The sequence below is a fragment of the Colossoma macropomum genome, unplaced genomic scaffold (genome assembly GCF_904425465.1).
Source record: "Colossoma macropomum unplaced genomic scaffold, Colossoma_macropomum, whole genome shotgun sequence".
NCBI lineage: Eukaryota > Metazoa > Chordata > Actinopteri > Characiformes > Serrasalmidae > Colossoma > Colossoma macropomum.
Window position 1 is genome coordinate 7,519,114 of NW_023494804.1, and position 18,925 is coordinate 7,538,038.

General features: G+C 39.0%; 1 protein-coding gene across 5 annotated transcripts in view; it reads left to right on the forward strand.

The window, feature by feature from the left end:
* The window catches only part of nf1b (neurofibromin 1b), a 112,878-nt gene that overhangs the window by 45,317 nt on the left and 48,636 nt on the right, over positions 1-18,925 (forward strand). For 4 of the 5 annotated variants that reach the window (XM_036595261.1, XM_036595266.1, XM_036595263.1 and 1 more), the window contains 17 exons: positions 417-500; positions 605-946; positions 1,250-1,389; positions 1,717-1,839; positions 1,927-2,010; positions 2,163-2,279; positions 3,208-3,389; positions 3,611-3,822; positions 3,909-4,070; positions 4,196-4,299; positions 5,676-5,811; positions 7,059-7,121; positions 7,746-7,904; positions 9,254-9,351; positions 11,844-11,990; positions 12,754-12,900; positions 13,945-14,055. In XM_036595261.1, coding sequence (XP_036451154.1) covers positions 417-500; positions 605-946; positions 1,250-1,389; positions 1,717-1,839; positions 1,927-2,010; positions 2,163-2,279; positions 3,208-3,389; positions 3,611-3,822; positions 3,909-4,070; positions 4,196-4,299; positions 5,676-5,811; positions 7,059-7,121; positions 7,746-7,904; positions 9,254-9,351; positions 11,844-11,990; positions 12,754-12,900; positions 13,945-14,055 — 2,411 coding nt within the window. The remainder of the gene's footprint in view (positions 1-416; positions 501-604; positions 947-1,249; positions 1,390-1,716; positions 1,840-1,926; positions 2,011-2,162; positions 2,280-3,207; positions 3,390-3,610; positions 3,823-3,908; positions 4,071-4,195; positions 4,300-5,675; positions 5,812-7,058; positions 7,122-7,745; positions 7,905-9,253; positions 9,352-11,843; positions 11,991-12,753; positions 12,901-13,944; positions 14,056-18,925) is intronic. The other variant, XM_036595262.1, reaches the window with a different exon arrangement.

Sequence of the window (18,925 nt, forward strand, 5' to 3'; positions counted from 1 at the left end):
GTTTCTTATTAATTAAACTATTACACTGGTAGTCATTGCCAGAACTATTGGAGCAAAAGAAAAAAAAACAAAACCAAAAACCTGTCAGCCTTGCAAAACAAAACACTGAGGTCATTGTAAAGAACCTATGGTGAAGTTGTTGGTACTGCAGTAGTTATTCCCAGATCCCAGACAATATTCCGATTTGAAGTCAGAAAAAAATGCTGCTCGAATGACTGTGCAATTACTAACAACGGTATATAATATAGTAATACACTATAGTAATATTCTAGGATGTGGTTATGAACAAAAGAGTGTTGGCTTGTGTTTAAATAGAATAAAAATATATACATGTAATAGTTTCGGAATATAAAATCTGGATTTGTAGTGTTATGAGAATGCCTTTTCATTGATGGTAACTGTAAATGTATTTATAGGCCTGGGAAGACACGTATGCGAAATGGGAGCATGCCACCAAATTAATTCTTAACCATCCAAAAACAAAGCTGGAAGATTGTCAGGTAGTATTTATTTTCTATATCATGGAAACTGTAGAGTAAACATGCTGTTGTATCCTTAAATATTGTACCAAAAACATGGTTAATCTTTTTGTCCTCTCTCTCAGGAATGGATCAACATGACTGGTTTCCTATGTGCCCTGGGTGGGGTCTGTTTGCAGCAGAGGAACACACCTGGCCCAGCCACCTACAGCCCCCCAATGGGACCATTAAGTGAGCGCAAGGGTTCCATGATCTCAATGGGCTCGTGCGAAGGTAATGCCGAGACGCCTCTTAGCAAGTTTCTGGACCGGCTGCTCTCGCTCATGGTGTGCAGCCACGAGAAGGGCGTGCAGATCCGCAACAACGTCAAGGACCTTGTGGGCTTGGAGCTGAGCCCGGCCCTCTACCCCATGCTCTTCAACAAGCTGAAGAACAGCATCAGCCGCTTCTTCGACGCCCAGGGCCCGGTCAGTGGCTTTAAAGTTTAACTACCAGTTCACATGTAACTCCTGGCCAGCGGTTCTCAATTCTGGTCTTATCCTGCATATTTTGGGGTTTTCTCTGAACTGATTTATCTCATCAGTTCATTAATAAGCTCTTCTTGAGATCAAATCAGCATGTTGGAGCAAAAATATCTGTAAAATTTGCTTGACCAGGAACTCCAGGGCCAGAATTGGGAGCTACTTTGGTTCATCTGGCTGACGCTTCTGACGTTGCGTCCTCTTGTCTGTGTCGGGCTCAGGGTTTAAAGTGCTGCGTATCTTTTGTAGGTACCCATCAATGAGACCAACACACAGTTTGTGGAGCAGACTATTGCTATAATGAAGAACCTGTTAGATAACCACACAGAAGGCAGCTCTGAACATCTTGGCCAGGCCAGCATCGAGACCATGATGCTCAACCTGGTCAGGTAAGAGCCTCTATACTGAAGAATTCGACCAGTACATTTTTGACTAGGTATGTTTGCCATTTACGTATGTACCCTATATGAACAGTGCACAAGGCATGTGTGCTGTAGTGTGTCTGGTAGGGCTGTAAGATGTGAACAAGATACCATATTTTTTTCTTGATATTGCAATATTCCTTGCAGTATAGTCGGGTCCAGTATCAGAGACCACCAGTGAAAATGCTTATATTTAGCATTCCTTTTTGATTTAATAAAAATTTTATTATATTCACATTTTATTATATTCACAGTCAATTTCCTTGTCCTTTCTGAATGCTGTTGTGTTGGCAGGTATGTGCGTATTTTGGGGAACATGGTTCACGCCATCCAGATCAAAACCAAGCTGTGCCAGCTGGTCGAGGTGATGATGGAGCGCCGAGATGATCTGTCCTTCTGCCAGGAGATGAAGTTCAGGTGAGAAGGATTTTAGTCTGTCTGGAAGATCTCGTGTGTGTGCAGCTCCTCCTTCTATGAAGTTATCATGATGTTTGTGTCTCTCAGGAATAAAATGGTGGAGTATCTAACAGATTGGGTGATGGGAACCTCCAACCAGGCAGCTGACGATGATGTGAAGTGTCTGACCAGGTACTTCAGCAGAATCACAGGTTCCATTTGAGGGACATACATTTAGTGTTAGTGTGTGAAATTAATATTGAGCAGCATTAATTCCTGTATTTATGACCTCCGTGATCCCCCGATGCTAAAAATGTATTTGAGCACGAACTTGTGCTTTATAGGGATCTGGACCAGGCTAGTATGGAAGCAGTAGTGTCCTTGCTAGCTGGGTTGCCACTTCAGCCAGAGGAAGGAGATGGTGTGGAACTTATGGAGGCCAAGTCCCAACTCTTCCTTAAGTAAGACCACTTGGAACTGCTGTGTCCCTCACAACTGTACACTTTCTTTTAACATCCGCTGCTGTGTCCCATGTCAGAGTTCCTAACAGTGTTTCTCCAAAATGTTCTCCAGTAACTGTTGAGTCTGTGAACCCACTAGTATTAGTTGTTTTCCATTCGCTTTTTTCCTTCATCGTTAGTTACATTGATGTTTTCTATAATTCCTTCAAGGCATGTTTTTCACATTCAGCTGAGCTTCACGAATACTTAAAGGCCATTAAAGACTCTACAGTAGTTACAGCATCTGGGACCGGATTCATCAAAGTGTCTTAAGAAAGAAAATCTTCTTAAATGTTTTTTCTTAACTTCATTTTCAAGAAAAAAAGTTTTGAGAAATTGTTATTCTTCAAATAACTTATTAAGAATTATTTTCTTTTCTAAACACTTTTTTAAGAACAATTTTAGGAACAAGTGGTATTCTTGAAAATATAATGTTCTAAAATGTTTTCTTAACCTTACGATACCCTCATACTTGTCTTAGGCTGTAAGAGTTGATAAGGTAAGCATCTAAATTTATCATGGACACTGTCTCTTCTCCTCCTGCCCGTCCTCATTTGTCACCCCACAATTATCATAATTTTCAATGAGGATTTTGTTCCTGTTGGCTGTTTCTTCTTTTTCCCCATTTTGCTCTTCTGAGTGGATTTAATTAAAAAACGGAAATAACAGTTAATTCACATTCAAAATGTGCCTTGCATCGTTTATGGTTTTTTTCGAGAATTGCTTTTAAGAACGTTCTTATGAACGTCTTGGCGTTTTGTCTTAAAAACCTTTGCAAGTTTTTTCTATGAAAGCTTTCCTGAATCCGGCCCCAGATCCCTGCCTAGCAGTGTTCCTCGAACCTCATCCTTCATCAGGCAGCTCCACCACCCTCCTCTTTTTTATGCAGGTACTTCACATTGTTCATGAACCTGCTGAACGACTGCAGTGAGGTGGAGGACGACGGGCAGCAGGTGGCTGGCCGGAAGCGGGGGATGTCCAGACGCCTGGCCTCCCTCCGCCACTGCACTGTGTTGGCCATGTCCAACCTGCTCAATGCCAACGTGGACAGTGGCCTTATGCACTCCATTGGTAATGATCTGATACTACGCAGCTTGAAGTTAATATTAGAATCATATCTAGTTTTCTGTCAGTTCTCTTTACCAGCATGGACGTTTATCGCTCGTAAGGGGTCAACGTTGGGTTATTCGTCAGTCATTGCTGATTTCCAGTGACAATATCCGATCACCCAGCCCTTGCTTACGATGCACCAGAATATTTCCAGAGATCTGAGATGCAATTCTCTGTCCCAGGGCTTGGTTACCATAAAGACCTGCAGACACGAGCCACCTTCATGGAGGTGCTGACCAAGATCCTTCAGCAGGGCACGGAGTTCGACACACTCGCTGAGACAGTACTGGCTGATCGATTTGAGAGGCTGGTTGAGCTCGTCACCATGATGGGGGACCAGGGCGAGCTGCCCATTGCTATGGCTTTGGCCAACGTAGTGCCTTGTTCTCAGTGGGTCTGTACTGATTTTGTACTTTGGGAGTGATGCACACATTCACGTCTGAAGCCGTTAGATGTGCTGATGTTTATCTCCTCTCTCAGGACGAGCTGGCGCGGGTTCTGGTCACTCTCTTTGACTCGCGGCACCTCCTGTACCAGCTGCTGTGGAACATGTTCTCTAAGGAGGTAGAACTGGCCGATTCCATGCAAACTCTCTTCCGAGGAAACAGCCTGGCCAGTAAAATCATGACCTTTTGCTTTAAGGTATAATGCATTTTTCCTGACTGAGTGATTACACTTCTCACAAGTCTTGGTTATTTATTTTTCCATGGTCATTTTCTGTCCATTTGTCCAGTCTTTCACTCTATCGCTGTCTCTGTCTCTTCCAGGTGTATGGTGCTACCTATCTGCAGAAGCTGCTGGAGCCCCTCCTCCGAGGTGTCATCACGGCTCCTGAGTGGCAGATGCTTAGTTTTGAGGTTGATCCCACCAGGTAGAATCTCTAGTGCCCCCGTTTACATTACACGCCTGTAAATTCGCCACTACAGAGGTCGCCTAAATGCCACAGGGCAAGAAATATTCTTATATAGGCCTTTGTGGTACTGACCAAATTACTAAAGTACTACAGAGTATCATTTCACATCATACCAATACTGAATTTCTAATATTTTGTAACAATTTCTAGTTAATCTTAATAGCATTCTTGTGCCAGTAAGCATGCTTGTGCCTAAATCTAAATTGCTTATAGGCTGTCTAAATTACACTGCCATTCAAAAGTTTGAAAGTGTTTTAAGTGTATGGAGTGTTTTAAGACTGGTTTCGTTGTAGTCTAGTGTATAAAATGATTATAATGTGCTCATCCTATGCAACTTGGTAGGTTTCAAATAGGATGCTGTAAAAAGTGAAGAGATTTTAGATGAACAGAGCTATTAAAAATAATAAAATGTCTGAAAAAGTTCTTTAATATTGAGAACTAAGTTTTAAAAAAAAAGTTGTTAAAATATTTGGCAGAGCCCGACAAGACCGTGCTGCTCATTTTGGTTTTGGATGTCCTTTCTGGCTCAGTTTTCATGTGCTGGTTCTCACAGCCCTGCTTTGGAACAGATTTTACCCTGTATTTCCCAGCTTCAGATTTTAGCACATTATGGAAAGTTTATCCAGACTAAAAATGTTTGGGATGTTGTTCAAAAGCTCTTTGTCTTCAATGAATTCAAAGAGGATGTTAAATTTACTTTTGGACAGCCGGCTCATTTATCATATCATAATATTTTACATTTCTTTTTTATTGCATTTGTCCAAGACCTAAATTCTGTTATTGTCTGTATGTGGTAACGAATGTATGTAGTTAACGGTTCTACACTTTGGGTGATGGGCCGGTTCGGGTCATTTTCAAACAGAAATTTTACTGGACTCTGTTCAGTTGTGGATTTTCTGCATAATTAAATGGTACATATAAACACAGTTATTCAGTGGTTTGATGTGAAATGCTCTGTTCTGAAGAAATTGCCAAGTCAGAATTGTTCACAGTGGTGTTCATAAGAACCAGATGTCTGAAAAGTTTAATGCATTTAGAAGCTCAGAAAAGGGGAGAGATGTATGCAGAATAGAACCCAAAGAAAACCTAATTTTTCATATTTACCACTATTTTACCATCAACATTATATGTAAGAAAAACATATAAAATATTACCTCTAAGATATTTTTCCTACAATAAACCATTTCACATAAGACCAGAATTTTTTGAAAAATTGCCCTTTAAAGTGTGAGGATGTGTCAGTGGGTGAAAAATTTTTTTTATTTTATTTTTTTTATTTATTTTTTTTTTATTCCTTTTTTATCTATTAATTTTTCCTTGTGCTGGTCCTTTAGACTGGAGCCCAATGAAGTCTTGGAGGAAAACCAGCGCAACCTGCTCCAGATGACCAACCGTTTCTTCCTGGCCATTATCAGCTCCTCAAGTGAATTCCCCCCACAGCTGAGGAGTGTCTGTCACTGCCTGTTCCAGGTGGGCAGGGCAGGGGCAGTAGTCGGATGGCTGCCCCACAGCTTGTGTCTTTGTGTTATGGGTCCAGGTGGTGTTTTGGGGAACGAACTAAGATCAGCAAACAGCCTTTCACTGTTTTCAGTGTCATCTGTGCTTTGTTGTAAACTTTCTACTAGTGTAAATGTTAAGTGTATGGCTTTATTTTTGTGCTGGATTCATGTCAAATATGATTTGTTTTCAGGACTGCAGTGGTATTCGTGCCTTCAGTTTGAGTGGATCAGTTCTCACAGTAGATGACTGGAGATTTCAGATGCATTTTAGTCATGAGGGTCATTCTGTGCCAACTCACTTAGGGCCTGTCCAGTCATGTTATGGTTTTAGAAGAAAAAGCACAATTTCAAAGATGTGGTCAGTTTCATTAGTATTTTTTGGCTCATCGGGTTTTTATATTGGTACATAACTTTTCTTATTCAGAAAAACAAGGACACAATTTTACTGATTTGAAGCACTGTTCTTATGAAGCACCAGAACTTATGTGAGTGCTAATAGCACCCCCTTGTGGAGAATCTTCAGCCTGCTGAATGTGAGGGTCTGACTGATTGACTCACTGACTGATTGACTTACTCTTTCTCTTTTAAGACAATATAGGGTCAGTCCTTTAGTTGTAAAGCCATTTTTCTCATGATACAGCTTCCAGTATTACATGCAGAAAATATTTTGTTTGATATAAATGAAGAAATACTTCATTAAACCTACATGTTGTAAAAATAACTATTAAATTATAAAATGATTAAAAGTTACATTTCAGATTTAAACAGATTTTTATTGTACGAAATACATCCTCCACTAACTTAACTACCAAACTTAACATGAAATCAGTTTATTTAAAATGAAACTATTATTAATAATTATTCTTTCTCTTGCATTTGTACACACTTAATATTTCTGCTTGTTTCAGTCTTTCTGAAAGTAGTTAGACTCAACATTTAAGATCCAGGTTAGAACTCAGTGTTCTCAAAGTCAAAATGTTAAAAATTCATTCCGAAAAACAAAAAAAAATGAACTGGAGCACAGCTTTGCAATTTTGCATGGTTGCCTAAATTAAATTTGAGTTTTTGCCTAAATTTTTCTTCATGGAAATCTGTGACGTGACAGGACAGGCCCTAGGTGAGTTGGTGTGGAGTGACCCATGGGCTTGTGTTTGTTTTTGTATGAGTGTGTGTGATAGTTAGTGCTGTGACCTGTTTGTGCTCATCTCTGTCCTGTAGGCTACTTGCCACTCTCTACTGAATAAAGCCACAGTTAAAGAGAAAAAGGAAAGCAAAAAATCCGTAAGTTCAGTGGAATTCCTTCATCTCCACTGCTTCTCTTTAGTAGAGTAATAGCACTTCATTCTCTTGGATGGCTAAATTAATCTAAATCTCCTTTACACTGCCCACCTTTTGACAGTCATCACCTGGAATCATACTACTAATTTCTTGCCCTCGTTCTGAAGCTTTCACTTTGATGCGCTTTGCAAAGAACCCAGCAGACAAAGCGTGTTCTCGTCCCTCTTTGCATCACCTCTCAGGAGGGCTCTCTGTTTCGGGGTTTATGGATGAAAGGCATTGCGGGTAATGTAGGTTTACCATAAACCGAACTTTCATATTCTACCAGAATGGCTTAACTTACCCTCATGACTTCCACTTGGCACCTGGACCTTTCTAATACGAGCTAGAAGAGTGTCTCTGTGTAGTAAGTTGATTTCAAATGCCTTGCTTTCCTTATTTCTCCTCTAACACGTTTTTAACAGGGCAATAGTGGCAAGCTTACCTGTCAGTTGCTTTGAAGTGTCACAGCTTAAACTTTTAATCCTTCGAAATAGTGATATGATTTTCTTTGGACACAGCCTACAAAAGTTCAGACCAGTCCAACGGAAAATATTAACAGATTTCTTTGTTTCCCTTCTGGCTCAGGTGGTAAGTCAGCGTTTTCCTCAGAACAGTATAGGAGCTGTGGGCAGTGCCATGTTCCTGCGCTTCATCAATCCAGCCATCGTCTCCCCTTATGAGGCCGGGATCCTCGACAAGAAGCCCCCTCCTCGGATAGAGCGAGGGCTCAAACTCATGTCCAAGGTGAGAAGTGATTCCAGTCTATACAAGGCAAATGCAAAAGCAAAAAAAAAAAAACAAAAACCGGAAAGCAGTGATTTGTAAATCCACTTTGACCTGTAAACAGAAACAGTACAAATACAAGATGATTAGTGTTGAACCCTGTCAACTTCATTGTTTTTTGTAAACATGTATGCTCATTCTGAAATTGATGTCTAAAAAACTTGAGACAGACTTGAAACTTTGTGAAATGTTCAAAAAAGATGTGAAACACGTAATGCAATCATGCTTGGCTATGAAAGGAAATATCCAAGAAAAGCCAACACTTTTATGAGCAAGGAAGGGTCGAGACTCCAACTGTTTACATTAGCGAGCATTTGCAAAGATTTTAAGTAACTCCCCCTTCTCAGCACATAATATCATCAAAAGATTCAGAGAATCTGCCGAAATATCTGTGCTCCTAACGCAATTCTGAAAACCACAACTGAATGCCCGAGACCTTAGATTCCTCAGACAGCACGGCATTAAAACCCATGTTTCTGTGACTCATATTACAACATGGGCTTTTGAATACTTTGACAAACTGTTCACGGTAAGTGCTGTTCGCTGCTGCGCGCACACACCCAGGTTAAGCCTGTACTATACACAGTCCAGAAACGCCGCCGACTTCTCTGGGCTCGCATACTGCCTTTTGCTTGAAACATGCTGCATGTGTTATAACAGCATCACTGCAGATAGTGCAGGTGCTAGACTGGCCTGCCTGTCTACTACTGAAAGTGTGGTGCATTATGAAGGCAAAACATACGGTTGCGCAGCTGGAAACTTGTGTAACTCCAGAATGGCAGAAAATTCTGCATTCAGAATTGTATCAATTGGCTCCAAACATTCCTTAAAAGCTGTTTACAAAATAAAAAAGGTGATGTATGGTAGGTAAGGCATGAGGTTTGGAAGAGCCTTTATTTACAAAAAAAAAAGGTTCATTAGATAGAACATCAAATATTGTGTTTTTGTATTGTTTTTTAATTTAATACATGTCAAATAGATTTCACTAATAACTGCTTTCTGTTTTTATGTGTATATACGTACTGTCACAAAGTATTTGGAATTGGATTTGTATTGATATTTGAAGAGATGCTGTAATTTCTTTTTTGTAAATTTTGTAATATTTCTTCTTTGATAACAATCATATATTTTTATTACAATGATTTAAGACGAACTGTTGTTAATTGATGCAGTTCACTTAACTTGGAGAAGTACCTGTTTAAACTGCTCAAGAACTGCTGAACTACAGGAAAACCTACCGAGCCAACATCATGACATGCAGCCCTGTGTCCATTTGATACATCCTTTTGCCGACTTTCTCATTCTTACAGATTCTACAAAGTATTGCCAACCATGTGTTGTTTACAAAGGAGGAGCACATGAGACCTTTCAACGACTTTGTGAAGAGTAATTTTGATGCAGCCAGAAGGTACATCAGCACTGCCACCACTCACCACGCATTTCAAGTGATGCACTGTACAATAAGCTCTTAAAATAGCTGAACTGGTCATGTTTATAAAGCAGGGAGGGATATTCAAAACAGCTTTGCTTGTCCTTTTTACCTATTTGAATTCTGGGTGTAAACATTCTCGTGGCATTTGTTTAGTAAGTGCTTTAGTAAATGCATATGTGGTTAGAGAGATACAGTTTTATTGCGATGCACCTGTGGTCAAAATATCTAACCTGCCTAGCAGTTTTAATGTGCGATTGCTTTTCCCAGTTAAAGAGAAATTCCACTAATAATTCAGTCATTGAGATGTAAAGTCGTTCCAAGTGCTTTGATCTGAAATTGTTAGGAATGTTGTTGCTGAGTTCTTTACAGTGAGTGGTGATAGGAACCAGGAGTTTTGATGTCTACAGTGCAAATATAGCCATTTTACTTACTATCCAGAATGACCAGTGATCCTACACTTGTCTTCTGGGTTAAAACAGCCTCAACTCTTCTTACATTCACTGTTAAAGAGTCTCTACTTGCTTCTGCTGCTACTTTCCAGAATGCGTCAAGGGGAATTCCATTGATTTTTAACATTTTTTTTTCCTTTGGGTGGCTGTTTTGCTTTACAATGCCCTGCATGTTCCCCATTACCATGAATGGCTTTTTAATGTGTTTTAGACCAAAACCCTTATCATACAATTATCATAAAAAGTGTCTCAGCCATCAGGCAGCACAATCATAATGATTTATGTAATGTCTTTATTTGAGGCAACCTTCTGAGGCATAAAACTCTTCAGATGTCTGGTTCCTATCAGGATCTCTGTAAACAATCGTGATTCAGAATTTTGTTTCTGTAGGATGGAGCATTTCACATCAAGCCACTCTCATTGACTGTGTTTACACTGTATGTATTTAATTATGCAGAAATCAGTGTAATTCCCTTTTAATGCACTTTGGACGAGCTTAGAAAGCTGGGAATCTTTCCACCAAGCCATCACACCCCTCTTATAATTTATGGTGTGATCACGACTGATTACTGCTCAACTTCATTCCCTGTTTCTCTTAAACTCCACATTCCAAATGCACCAATGTGACTGTGAACTTAACTATGAGAGAGAGAGAGAAAGAGAGAGAGAAAAGGCATGTGAGTGAACTAAAGGATAAGATCACTCATTATAAAACAACCCCAAACCGGATATTGTATCAGGCCTTGTTGGGTAGCAAATCTCTAATTTGTAACCATTTTGTGTAACATCCTTCTGTAGGAGGCATAAAATGCTTCTGGTTTCTCCCATCACCAACACTGTGAAAAATTAAGACTCTGCAAGTTTAGAACAGCACATTTCACATGAAACGACTACAAATGCCTTAATTTATAACAATTTTTTATGCAGGAATTTGGAAAAATTGCTGGAATGCTCCTTTACGGGGTTCAGGTTTGTAAGGCCTAGAACAGGGATCGGCAACCCCGACCATTTTGTCGTTTCAATAAAATTCAAACCACCTTGGAAGCCACAACATTTTATGTCCATTTCCCCATTTTGGCTCTAAATATGTCTCAGTATGTGCAAATGTGGTAGTATAGGCTAAAAAATATAAACGAAGACGCAGACTTACTTTGCTCTGCTTTAAGCTTTAGCTCAGTTATTGTCACTTTTTTCGCATCTCTAGCAGGAAACTTAAAAAAAATAGAATTTCTTGTAAAATGTCTCTCAACATTCAACTTTTTACGAGGCTGAAGTCGCTTCTTACTCGCCAGCTTCTTGTTCGAATTTTCCCGAATTGTGCCTGAGGTGCCAAAATGTAACTGCGGCGCCATTTAAGGTGGAACGGGAAAATTCGAACAAGAAACTGACTTCAGCTTCGCGACTTTTTAGTGTTTGACTGTTTCTCGTTGCAGATTAAACATATCAAGAAACAAGCTGATTATAAATGCCAATAAGTCAATTTATCTCTAAATTATCAATGTTAATCTTAAATCTTTCTCTTTGCCTTTTCATTAACTACTAGCTAGGAGAGACTGCTGTCTGTGTTGCTATGAGACCAGCAGTCTGTGCGCCAATCTTCAGGGTTAAAGGGTGAATTAGCGGTTATAGGCTACATTCACTCCAGCGTTTAAGACCATTTATTGTTAAAACTGTGTTGAATGATCAGCAGAGCTTTTTTACTGCGAAGGAGGATCATTTTATTTTTACCTAAAGATCTAAAACTGCCGTGGAGCCGCAACTGGGCAGTAAAAGAGCTGCATGCATCTCCAGACCTGCATGTTGCCGACCCCTGACCTAGAACGTTTTTTATAATATGTAATGAAAAATTCCAGAAATTCTGTTGGAACTTTACCTTTTCTGAGGGAGACTGATTCATAGAGACAAGAACAGTTGTGTGCAGAACTGCTTGTCATATTGTGGACCTGTTGTACATGCTTAATGTTCTGATTGTCTAAAGTATGTCAAATAAACTGTGCCGTCATTGTGTCCTTCCATCAGATTTTTTCTGGACATTGCTTCAGACTGCCCGGCCAGTGACTCAGTCAACCACAGCTTATCTTTTATCAGCGACGGTAACGTGCTGGCTCTGCACAGGCTGCTGTGGAACAACCAGGAGAAGATCGGCCAGTATCTCTCCAGCAACAGGTGTGAGATGCCGGTTCAGAGACTGACTGACTGTTTTCTGGGAGGCTGATGGAGTTTTGAGGCTACTTCTGTGAATGTAAATGTGTTGAAAGCTAATGGTGCAGCACCATAGGCTATTAGCTAAAACTGGCAAGGTACTGAAGGGCGTTTTGCAATGCTTGGCTGCTCAGAACAGGAATTTTATTTGTTATTCAGATTTGCCCATTTGACTGCCCCCTGATTTGAGGTCCAAAACAAATGCACTTTGGTCATCTACTACAGGCTTCACTGTAGTCTGTGATTTTTAACAAATCATGATGGAAAAAGTGTTTGTATCTCCAAGTCAGGCTACAGTCAAAGACTTAGGATTTAAATTTAATTGTTATTTGTACAGTCAGTAAAATATTCCTGCTTTTCCGTTGAAACGTATACATGTATATTTGTGTATATATAAAAAATATAGTTTAATTAATCACATACTATGTGGGATTTTTATCATGTTTAGTTTTTAATACTTGTGGTCTGCCAGGTTTTATTGCAAGATCTTTTTATTTCCTTCCTTACTTAATTGTTGTGTTTGAAGAATGTATATTCTTATGCATAACTGTGCAGATATTTAGATTTTCATATTCCTTCAAGATGTTTTAAGTATTTTGTAGGTTTATTTTGATACCCAGTCATTAACTGAAACCCTTTGATAATTCAGTATACTTGTATATGTGTTAGTTTGCTGATAATATCATGCAAAATAAAAATTGTTGCAAATCCCTTCCACCTTTTTTAGGGACCACAAAGCTGTGGGCCGGCGGCCTTTCGACAAGATGGCTACTCTCCTGGCCTACCTGGGCCCCCCTGAGCACAAACCGGTGGCCGATACACACTGGTCCAGCCTAAATCTCACCAGTTCAAAGTTTGAGGAATTCATGACCAGGTAATGACTTCTCAAAACAGATAGTGGGCTAAGAAAACAAAATGAAAGGGGATACTCGGGCCAAAATAAACCCTCTAGCCAGCACTCTGTCGTACACATGCTTACTCACATCCTACAGCAGTGATGCCGTAATCTCCAGAGTTTTTCTGGCTTAAAGAGAAGCAAATCCCTCTTTTGATGATGTATCTTGAAGGTGGGAGGAACTTTGAGAAACTACAACTGCTATGGGCTGTTTTTTTTGGGGGGGGGCAGCTGTAGTAACTGTCTTTAAGTAATCACTACAAGTGATTACTTAAATGACAGAAATGATTCATAAGACAAGGAGAACAGCAAACTCAAAGCAATAGTTAGCAAGTTAGTTGGTTATAAATAGATCTTACCTCAGTTTAGATTCTTTCTCTGGCTGAATAGGTTAAAAACCATCGTTTTGTGCTGAATGAAGAGAGACGCGCTGTTTTGTTTACAGTTTTGTTCAATGGCCGATGTAAAAGTTTCACAAATGTGAGCTTGGTTGTGTTTGTTAGCCAATAGATCAGTGCCCAGGGTAGGAGACAGACTTGGTTGACATCATAGAGATTCCCAATGGTTCTGTGGTGTATTTGCCTAATGAATGCTGGGTATTGTAGTGAGAGAACACTGATGAACTGAAACATGTAAACAGTATAAAATCTTCACGTGTGAAACCGATGAGGCTGAGGAATATAATGCTGCGCTTCAGAATGCTATAAAACACAACAAATAATGTGTAAAAAACGACTTACTTTTACTACAAAAATGATGATCTAAAACCTAAGACAGAAGAAAGTGTGCCAGGCTTTCTCAGCATTTTCCTCAGATTTAGTTCTCAATGTTATAAGGATTTTTTGGTACATTGCTTTAGTGAAGTAATGGACGCTTTTAATGTATTGATCTTCTTAAAATCACCCAAACGGCTCAATAACAACACTGAAATGAGGAGTTGTTAATGGTGTTTGGGTTTGGATTGAAAATAATTTTAATGATGAGTTAAACATTCAGGAAGTTAACACCAAGCTTTCTGTTCAGACACCAGGTTCATGAGAAAGAGGAGTTCAAAGCGCTGAAAACCCTCAACATTTTCTACCAGGCTGGCACCTCCAAGAACGGCAACCCTGTTTTCTACTACGTCACCCGCAGGTGAGATTTCTGAATTGGATGCTCTGCAGTTTGTGATTTTTCAGTTCAGGTATGTTTTATTCATCTTCTGCTTCACAATAAACACTGTTGCAAAATTTGTAGCGGAGACTGTGAGGAATGAGTGTGCAGTGCTGTGGTAGTCGAATGCACAGAAATGTGTTTTATTTCTGCCTTTTTTTACTTGTTCACTTGCATGAATACTTAAATTGTAGCACATAAAATCTTGCGTGGACTTTTCAGTGTCTTTTCAATGCATTGTTAGTTACTGATCCACCAAGGGGCTAACAATACTCCTCACAGTATTAGAGATTAAGTACAATTAAGTACACTTTCGCCCTGAACAAAAGGTCTTCAGTCCATAAGCAGTGGTCATGAGGTTGACAGTTACAGTGCTCCTTATTTCATGTTGTTTACATTGTTTGAGATAATAAGATGAGTAAAAGCAAAGGTTATACAAATTAGAGATGTCCAGATCCGATGAAGAGACCTGTCATGAGAGCTGATAGAACAGAGTCTTGGCTGTATTAAGCCTGATCCGGTTCTGATCCTTTCCTTCTTTTTTGCCCCGCTCTATTTACATCGCCTTCATAGAGAACTTTCCACAGCCTTCTCCAAGTTATCAGTTATCACATCTCAATTTCTGCTGTGTGGGACTGTTTTGAAGAAGAAAATGAAAATAATAATAATATAAGCCAGTCGCCTTTCATCATATGGCCACCCCACCTAAAATGTGAGCACACGAAAGGGCGGACAGTATGATGATATTTAGCATTATCATTATTAATTATTAATTAATTACTAATTTAAGGGTAAAAAAAGAACACTGACCTGCTGTGTGCTTCATTACAAACAGAGTGTAATTATGAAACAGGATAAAAAAAGTAAAATCAGAGAAATCATAAGGGAAATGTGTTATTTAATCTCAGGTCAACTGTGTAAATGTACATACCAACTTCTGGAGCGGATCTTTGAAAACGTTCCTGCTTTACTGGCAGCAGCAACACTTCTGGTTTAAGGTCAGCATCACCAGTAACAACACATTCAAGATGGCTGCTGTGTGCATGAAATTGCAGCGTATTCTCAACATTTATGAACTGTGTATTTCAGTAGTTTAAAGAAAGATGTCTGTTCAGATAAATATCTATTAGTGTATATAATCGATTTTACTCCAGAATTTTAAAGTGACTGGTAGCTCGGGCTGAAAGATTTCATCATTTTTATATTGAAAATAACAATTTACCAACACTGTTGTCTTTTCGAGTTGTAAAGTGGAGAAATTTAACCTAATGATGTAGATCTAATAAGTTGCAAATCGTTCAGCCCTACCAGTAGCAATCAGGAGGTTCAGTAAAATTGGATCATAAGCTAATATTAAACATAATATAAAATGGTCATTTTGAAAAAGTAGGCCAAAAACAAAACACATCCATCCAGAAAGATGTACAGAGCATTAATAAGCAGCCTAGTATATCATAACTAAATTGTGTGGCTGTTTTATCTACAACTGTAAGCCGATTTTTGGGCACCCCTGGTCGTGTATAGGTTGTGTCACTATTTATCTTATGCACTATTCATCTTATGCATTTGGTGGGGTAAAATAATGTTAAATATTTCATTTGTTTTTTTCCCCAATATGTTAAACACAGTAAATAAATAGAAATTATGCACTAATGTCATACTTAAGTGTGGTGTGTTCTCTGAAGAGGATGTGTTACACCTTAAAAAAAACCAACAAAGCGTGACCAGGGGTGTTCAAACTTTTGCATAAGACATGCAAACAAAAATATCCGCCCAATATTGGCCAGTACTCAGTATTTAACTACTCTGATCTTATCAGAAAACTGGATTCCTAATATAAATGCAGACAAAAATGTGGTTAGTATAATCCATAAAAATATGTTTTTAAAGCGTTTAATAGAGTGAGAATCAAACCATCTGTTCATTTAAATGTTTTTTACATATTTATGAGGTCAACAATGGCTTTAGAGTGTTGATCAGTATGTTCTTCTTGTGTATTCTGAGCTGAAATGGAAAGAAAAGGCTGGATTGAATTGGGGTGTAAAGGACAGTAAATAAGCCCAGTTCACGGCAGGCCTGCTACTGTATCAGCAGTGGAAAGAGGGCCAGAGACACCGTGAGACAAAGCATGATGTCTGCGCTGGAGTAGGAGGTGGTGGAGGCGCGTGAGGAGGAACCGCTCGCACCTGATTTACCGGTTGTGAAGTTTGAGGCTGCTGTGATCGACCCAGAGCTGTCAGCCGAAGAGCTCGCCTTGGTCCTGCTTGATCCAGAGCTGCTTGAAGCTGGTTTGGTTGTGCTGGAGCTGAGCGGCGTGGTGGCTGTGGTCACTTTGGAGTTGCTGGGGTTGGAGCTTGAAGAGGTGGGATCGCCGGTGTTGCCGGAGCTGATGGTTGTGTTGTCAAAGGTGCCAGAGAAGCTGTCTGAAGTGAATGGGATGTTGCTGGTGTTGCTCGTAGTGGTGTTCATATTCATTGAATTATTATCGTTGCCGTTTGCGTTTGATTGCACCGTCAGACGGCAACACATGGAAACGGTCAGAAGCACTAGATATCTGCCCACATTGAGAGACATCTTAATCTTCCTTCAGGCCTGTGTGCAAAAAAACAGAAGAGGTGTTGCCAGTTTATTATATGGTGTAATTTTAGGTTAATTGTTTCTGATTTATAGCTTGTAGTTTAGTCATTTAAACAGAGGAATTCAGACAGAAGTGCAGATGCTAAACTGTAAGTGATACAGTGTTGGTGCTTAAGTAAAACACAAGGTATTTTTCATGGTTTGAAATTGATTAAGTTGCTGTTTTTATACATTGTCATCCACAAGAGCTCAACAGAGGAAGTAGAAGTTCTGTACTTTCAGTTCCAGTGGTTCATTTTACACAGTGACTTTAAATTTCATATAATTTAAGTAATATAATGGAAATTCTGATTTAATTTAATATAATTAATTTCATCACACTGATGTTATGCTAATGTGAGAGCTCAGTTTGGTTTGATAGATTGTTAATAGTACAAAAATACGAATGGGGAGTAAAAATATCTTTTAAATTTGACATGAAAAAATAACTGCAGACATCCAATCATGGATTTTGATTCCTTTAACACTAAATTTTTTTGTTTGTTTTTTTTAAACCCCTTTTCCCCCCCACTGTGTGGGCTATGTGAACATACTAGCACATTTCCTGTACTTTCTTTAAGCGAGAGTCACAGTGTGATAACGACAAACAGCTTCAGATGATTCAGAATGCAGCTGCCAGAGTCTCACTAGGAATAGAAGAAGGGAACACGTCATAAATCCTTACACTGGCTACCAGTCTGTTACAGAATTGACTGGTCTATAAATCGCTCAGTGGTGCAGGATCAGCAAATTTATATCATATTGAACTGAGATTATTAGAAACTAGTCAGTCCTGCTGAAGGTAAAGACTAAACATGGAGAAGCAGCGTTTGGCTGCTATGCTGCTTTTAAAAGGAACCAGTTGATGAAGAGCATTAGAAGAGCCCCAATACTGGACACTTTTAAATCCAGCCTCAAAACGTTCCTGTTTGAGCAGCTTTCAGCTCAGTTTAAACACTGTTGGCGTTTCCAGCACCTTTTCCTTTTTTTTTTTAATCCTAATCTAACTTTGTTTTTAAACTGGTTATTTAACTATTCTAATTTGATTTCTAATTTGATTTTTAATTTAATGATCTTCTCTTTTAAAACTGAACCTGCAACAGAAACTGCAACCCTGATCTGCCAAAAATAAAAATAATAAATTGTCTGATTGCCTTTTGTGAGTTTGGAGCCAAACCCAGCCCCACTGCAATGAACATCCATCTTTTACAGAGCAAAACGTCTGTGTTTGACAGTGTCCAGGCTGATCAGAGTCTGACCAGAGTTCATTCTGCAGGTATTCGGACTGAAAGGAGTAGCTACATCAGATACTGTCGATAGTTCAAAACTGCCTTGAAAATAAGATGTTGATGACCCAAATAAGGAGAAATCATTTAAAAAAAATTAACTATTTTCCACATTTTGATCATTACCAACATTTAAGTGCTCTTGTAGAGAATTATCACCATGCTCCTTAATGGAGTTCTGGTTGTGAAATCTGTTTGTTGTTGATTTCTCCTAATTTTTAAGCTGTTGATCACATGAAGCAGTGTTGGTGCTGAGGTTTATTTAAAACTGTATGATAGCAAAATCTACAACATGCTTGATCTTTTTCATTCTAAATCACCTTAATATTTGCATCTAAACATCACTTCTGGTAAATAAATTAAATGAGGTTTGTCTGTGGTTTTGTACTGTTAACAGTAAATAAATTAAGCTCTCATTTTAGCATGGTATGATGAATATGCAGTATGTGGAAATTACTTTAATTATATGAAATTAATTGTTAGAACAGTGAAAAACTGAAACAAGTAAGTGACATTAAACATACACTCATAAAAAAAAAGTGATCAAGATTATTAAGTGACGTTCAGATGAAATGTATTTTTTACATTTCGTAAATTTTGTAAATAAATCGTCCTGTAGTTCTGTATTATTGAGTGCAGAATCTACATTACAGATCTATTATCAGTTGACATCAACAGTTGTGTGCTGTGGAGGCTCACCTGTGCTTATGTCCTCACACCGAAAGCTGATGATGTGAGCTCTGTTCTCAGTCTGGACTAATATGTGGCGTTTTATAATGAGACTGACGTTATGTCACGTGACGTGTGCTGTTTTTCTTTGGAAATGGGCTCTTGAGCTGGTATCAGGCTGATTTTGGTGAAACAAAGTAGGTTTTGATTTGATTAGAGTCTTTTGTTTGCGTTTTGCATTTGAAGATCACCAGGGTTTCTCCCAGCTGCCTCTTGCCCCG